Source organism: Acanthisitta chloris, unplaced genomic scaffold (genome assembly GCF_000695815.1).
Source record: "Acanthisitta chloris isolate BGI_N310 unplaced genomic scaffold, ASM69581v1 scaffold776, whole genome shotgun sequence".
Lineage (NCBI taxonomy): Eukaryota > Metazoa > Chordata > Aves > Passeriformes > Acanthisittidae > Acanthisitta > Acanthisitta chloris.
Window position 1 is genome coordinate 111058 of NW_008678499.1, and position 6595 is coordinate 117652.

The 6595-nt window shown below is 42.4% G+C and overlaps 1 protein-coding gene across 1 annotated transcript in view; it reads left to right on the forward strand.

Annotated features, from left to right (window-relative positions):
- LOC103804281 (mitogen-activated protein kinase kinase kinase MLT-like) overlaps window positions 1–6595 on the forward strand; it is a 37124-nt gene that overhangs the window by 16090 nt on the left and 14439 nt on the right. The window contains 4 exon segments of the mRNA XM_009076884.1: window positions 644–674; window positions 795–934; window positions 2108–2170; window positions 3166–3258. Coding sequence (XP_009075132.1) covers window positions 644–674; window positions 795–934; window positions 2108–2170; window positions 3166–3258 — 327 coding nt within the window.

Sequence of the window (6595 nt, forward strand, 5' to 3'; positions counted from 1 at the left end):
CATTTAAGGAGAAGTGCCCAAAGACCTGACCTGGACAGGACAAAACAGATTTGAAGGTTTTATCCCATTGTGTGCCACCTGGGTGTCACTTAACTGAAAGAAAGTGCAGGGGTTTTTAAGGAGTGAAGAATCTTTCATACAAAATAATGGCATTGAGTCTTTTTTACCTTTTTATTCAGTTAAAAGGCTAAACAAGACACATCAGTGATTTTTCTTTGGCATAGTGATGTGTCATAATGATTTTAATGTCCTGTCTAGCACTCTCCTGTTTGCTGTGCATCATGGGGCTGCCTGGCTGACATGTACTGAAGGACTGTCTGGAAAGGCAGTGCACAAGCCATAATAGCCCTGGCTCCTTCACTTCAGCCCTTCCAGCACATGACAGGTCACTCAGCTCCTGCTCCAGTCATTCCTATTCTTCATGACAATAAACTGAGGACGGTGGCTGCAAAATGGAAGGCAGTTTTATAAAGCTAAATAGAAGTAATAACTTGCATTGGTGAATCTTGAGTCCTTTAACACAAAGTGCGAAATGTTTGTAGGTCTAGTTTTGAAAAACAATGATTTACTTGGGAACTCCAAATAACTGTGATACAAAATTCCAATAATGGGAACTTCAAGATTGATTCCTCTTTTTTTGCAGTTTTTCTGGATGCAACAACTTACGAGAAAAGGTAAAACCTATTCGTATGTACCTTCATGTTCACATTTATGGACATATATACATTTGTTCATTTTTTTTCCCCATCAATAAAGTGCCCCATGGATTTCTGAATAACCTCTTTTATCTTCAGGCGATGCATCTGGTGAAATGAGTGTCTATGCTAGCTTGTTTAAGGAACATCATATCACTGGGAAACAATTGCTTCTTCTAGAAGAAGAGGATTTAAAGGACATGGGAATTGTTTCCAGAGGACACATCATCCATTTAAAGGTATTATCAGCACATATTGAATGTTGCAGTAGGTTACAGTGTGAATATTAAGAAGGAATCTATGGGTTTTCAGTAGCATTAATAACCAAAAAAGTTGCAAAGTTAAACAGAGAACATATCTGATATCTAAAATAAACAGAGTTGTAGATTTATATGGACCTAGAACCCAAAGCAACCTTAGCATTTTATGAGACATGAAAATGTGCTGTGGTCTTTATACTCCTCTGTAGTTTTTGGTTGTCTTGTGAGCTGGACTGTCAGTACTGCTACAGATTGGCCTAGGAGGGCCATTCTCCCTGCAGAAAGCTTGGATATCCTCAGAGAGTTGTCTTTAGCTGATGGAGGAGCAGATACCAAAACAGTTGTTTGAACTGAAATCTCTGAACTTCTCAACTTTCACATCTCATTTATAGTGTAAAGCATACTTGGACTAACAGAACTCTGTTAGACAATCTTAAAAGCTGGTTGAAGCCAGGTTCCTTTGCTCTTAAAGCTTTGTTTCACAGCATTTTAAATATCTAATATTTTAATGAGTTAAGAAAATCATGGTCTGGAAAATGTGATCATGACAGCAGTAATGGTATTAATACTGTAGCCACAGGAGAGAGTTCAGTTTTCTGGCAGTCAGCTTTGGAAAAGGGTTTCTCTAAAAGCAGCATCTATAATTCAGTTGGGTCTCAATCATTTTATACCTCAATTTGCTAGTAAAGAGATACTTGTATCCTAATTGCTAGTCCTGCAAATTTAGCTTCGTAAGTCACAAGATTGATTCCCCTTTTGCTCATCAGCCACTTTTTCCATGCCCACACACCAATACTGATATATTTCATTCACATTTCCTACAGGGAAAATTATTGAAACTTAATAAAGTCAATAATGCCCAAAATGAAATATTTCAGCTTCCTGGGTTGATTGAGCATAAATAAAAACAAGGAAAACAACCCCACGAACATCTCCTCCTCTGATTAAGCAGATCTGATTCTGAATGCTAAATGGGGCCAATCTACCATGACAGTTTCCAGAACAAGGCTGTATTTTAAACTCTTCTCACATGCCCTAATGTATCCACAGTGGAAAATAAAACACAGGGAGTTGCACTGTTTTTCATGCTGGTATTTGCAGTATGAGATACTAAATAACTCCCATCTGGTTTTGTTGATTTTTCTTTTCTAGACGGCTATCGAGAAGTTAACCCATGACTACCTAAACCTATTTCATTTTCCACCATTAATTAAGGCAAGTCTCACTGTTTATATAAGAAGTGCTTCTTGTGTTGGTCTGAATGTTTTACTGTTTTCATGTCTCAACCATTGCAGGGAGGGTGAAGTAGCAGTTCCTGCAGAGGGTTGTAACAAATGCAGAAGGACAACAGCACTGATGGGTCACATTAGACCAAGTAATAGGATAATAAGAGTTGTTTTCAAGGACACTCTAAGATTTTTAAATAGAACAAATTTAAAAGACTATTGGTTGGGATTCCCTTGCAGTCATTAATCAGAAATCACTTTTAAGAGCCAAACTGGTGTTATCAACTGCTCACCACTGAAGAGCAGCAGACCCCTGGCCCAGAATGAGCCCATCATTCCTCAGTATGCTACTGTTACAGGAAAGAAGGATGATTTATAATGTCTAGTCACACTTATGTTAACCTGTTGGTTTTCTGATAGCAGTATCAAGAGCCACACAAAAGGGAGAGAGTGTTTGGGAACCTCAGAGTTGCTAGAGCAGATATTTGCCTGATTTAGTTCAGTGAACTAATCGAGCAATTCTAGACTGCAAAGCCTGAAGTAGCTTTTTTTGTCATAATTTATAGCACAGCTATAGAGTGAAGTCCACTTAAAGTGAATTTGCATACAGCAAAACTCCGTTTCCTGAAGGGGAAGATGAAAGTCAGGGCTTTGCTGCTGTCCTGTGCCCGCTGCAATTCCAATGGCAGAAGCTGCCATGGTGCTCACAGGGGCACTGTGCTGTGCCAGAGCAGCTTGGCCAGTAGCAGAAATCGTGCAGCATCTCCCAGGCACCATCCACTGCACACCCTAAACCCGTGCAGAAGCCCTGGCCCCTCTTGGAGTGGCGTGATTGGGGTAGAGTGATGTCTCCTTCCTTCTGCCTGCCTGACTTGTAGCCTCTGAAAGGCAAATCCTTTCTGCCACCAAAGACTCTGCTTCTGTTTACCAGTGGGTTGTGGTAGATGTGAAGTTTTGCCTTGCTTTTTTTTTTTTTTTGGGCAGGATTCTGCAGGTGAAGCTGAAGAAAACATAGAGAAAGTAGTGAATCTTGAGCTCGTTTTTGGTTATCACTTGAAGCCAGGAAATGGTCCAAAGGTAAGCTGGGAGTGCTAGATCAGTTGGTTTGGTTAACAGTCACTACTCAGAGGGTCCAGTATCTTCTGAACACAAAAAGATAAACTGGCATGAGAATCCTCTCGTTTTGGAAAGTGCTGACTGAATGTCAAGGTGGCAAATGGGAACCGTGTCCCAGAGCAGGTGAGGAAGAAAAGAGTGACACAGAAAGCTTTGACTGAAAGCTTTTGTTTCCTCATAAATGCTTTTTTTAACTGTAGGTTCTGTAATTCAGGATTTCACTTTGTTCCTTTTATGCCAATGGGTGTGAAATAACAATCCATCTATTAAAAAAACCCCACTGACAGTTGAGTAGTGCTGTGTGCCTGATGTTGATGGACAGACTGTTACCTTGCCTCAGCAGAAAGGAGATACTGTTTTATGCAACCAAGAGGAGTTTGGAAAGGATGTTGTATGCATGGCTGCTGGCTGGGCAGGACAGGACTGGTCCTGGTAGTGACTGTGCCCTCACAGTGCAGGGGAAGATGGGAGGGATAGTCACAGCTCATCATAGATAGCAAAAGTGCTGTGCATCAGCTGGTAAGAGGCAATTGCCAGTGTGCCACATCCTGATCAACCCTCAGCTCCAAGCCAAGCTGGTTCAAGGATCTCTCGTGACACTCCGTGTAACAGCAGCGTTGGTGACTCCAGATGTTCCAGCAAAGGACTTCCACCATGTTGTTTTTTCTTGAGAGTGAGGTTTGTCCCATGCTTTTTGTTTTCTTTATCCAGCCTACCATGGACTCTGAGTTCAAGGGTTTTAGAATTAATCATCTATGTGGAAACAGTCCGCAAAGCATTTCTGAGTTAAGAGTCAGGGGTTGTGACAGCAGGATTTGTTTCCTTTTGTATTTGATAAATCTGCATTATGTGTCCACCCTAAACTTGTGGGAGGCTAACTTTCATCTTGTGTTATCTGGCTGCTTTGCTTTCAGGGCATATTGTTTGCAGAAGTCTCTTGATTTCTGTACTTGGAGGTGCTTGCAGAGAAAGCATTTAGGTTTGTACTTAGTAGGAACTTGGACTCGTACTGAAATCATTTCATCAATTTGAAAAAGCTTTTTGCTTTTTGTCTGGAGATTTCCTTTTTTAGTTTGCTTCTTTTATCCTAAGTACTTTTTTTTCCTATGAAAAATCTTCTTTATCACTATGTGAATTACTTAGACTGTCTCGGTGTTCTTGAATGCATGTTGTTTGTGCTGCTGTACATAGGCTTTTTTGTAGGTGTGCATTTTTCTCTCCCATGTGCAACTAACTCTTCAAGAAACTAAAAGTCCATGAAATAGCTCGTATGTCCCTTCCATTTCCAATATGTGCAGGAAGGTCAGCAACCTCCCCCAGAACAGAGCAAGAAAAGGAGTGAATAGACCTCTGAGCATTGAAGAGAAACTCAGGTTGTACTGACATCTCCCTAAGTTTCAGGACAAGTTTTAGTCATAATGGCAAAATTTACAGATGAGAGTGTGCCAAAGTCTATGGGACAAAAACTGAATTGTTATGAGAGGACAGAGTTAGTTCCTTGGGCCTGTGTAGTGCTGACATAAATTTGCCGTTTTCTGACAACCTTCTTTCATTCGGTCCTGCCTTCCCTGTGAGTTCCTAATTGGTCCTATCTGCTCTGTGCCCCTTTCTAAGGAAGCTGTTCCCTCTGCATCTGTGAGAGCATGCCAAGCATTCCTTCCCTGGCAGCTGCCCTGCTGCAGCACCCTGTGTCCTCAGTGATGCCATTCCAGGGAATGTACAATTTGTCACCTGAATTTGTCTGGGCTGGAAACATCTGTCTGAGATGTGCCTATTAACTTGCACCTGCCTTTAAAGATGCTGCAGCAAAGCCAATTTGAAAAAGTGGACTGAAAGGAGTAGATCATCTGAGCTTTTGAGCAGGATGTTAGGGCCAACATGAGCAAGGTAATTTGCATTAAACATAACACAAAGACTGGTGTGGTACATACAATATAGAAAATTTGGCTGGCTTGCTTCTTTGAAAGCCCCTGGATACAATCTTCTAGCTCCCCTAGAGGCTGCTTGGAGCCTGCTACTGCTGCCATCTGGGTTTGTTCCAAAATGAACTGGACATACAGAGTAAACTGGGATCGTAGGGTTGAAACATCTTCTACTGTCCCATTTCTGTAAAAGAGCGGTGCCTGTTTCTGTAAAACTGGGTCAGCAGAAGCACTCAGGATCGTACCTTCCACCATCTTTAGAGCTAAAAAGCTGGCCTACATCGTTTAAAAATAAATGTCTCACAGGAACTTTACCCTAATCAGTCCCTATAACTGGCTGCCTAGCTAAGAAGCATTTCTCCTATTTTAGCCCTGAGGAAAAATAGGCAATAAGCTCAAATCTGGGTTACATATTGAGGATGTGTGTTCCCTGGGTGATGTGTAGGCTGCTAGACCTGTGTACAGCAAGGAGGTTACTAGGCTCGGCTGGAAGGTAGTGCAGAGCAGCAGGAAGGGCTCTGTGCAGGGGAACAGGCCATGCTGAGGTTTGACACCAGGCCCTGTGCTGGTCTCCTGGGCTGAGTTCCTGTTAGTAATTGCAGTGCATCCCCTGGTTTAGTTGTCCCTGGAAGCAAGCCTGTCCGTGCCATTGGAGGTGCCTGCACCAAAGCGTGGCACACAGAATGGACACCTGGGACAAAAACCTGCCCTGGTCCAAATGAAAGCTCTGGACTGGGCACAGCCTCAGCCTGCAGCATGACATACAGCAGTACTACCAGGTATAAAAGTGCTGGATGAGCTGGTCCAGGACCCAGAAACCATTTCAGGTGTTAATTCAAATGTGTTTGGCTGGTTAGAGCACAGCACAATCTCAGATGGGAAGATTGTTCCTCAAGGCACAGGTGTCCTCTCCCTGGCACTGCACCATGCCCCATCAGCACGACCAGTGCACCTTCTCTGTAAGCAGGCAGAAACTTAAGAGCCTCAGGAATGGCAGTGCCAGGATTCTGAGGGATATGCTTCAGGATGGCATTTGAATGTTCAGCCTTGTCTGTGCACTGAATGAATCATTGACTTCCTAGTACACAACTTTACCAGTTTTGTATTTGTTATCTAATTTAAACTGCATCTTGTAGTGGGATTATGTTGGTTTCCAGCAGCCAACAGATGCAGTCATTTCATTACAGTTTCCTTCCCTTTTTAGCTGTATCTTTGGAGGTGATGAAAGCCAAGTTGACCTTTGTGCTCTCCGAATGCATCAGGAGTGAGCGCTGCAAAGCAAACCTGGTTTTCAGAGGTTTCTTTTCCAACTCTTGTAGTTTGAGTTATGTGGTTACTTACATTCACTGCCTTTTAATGACCTTTCTGTACACAAT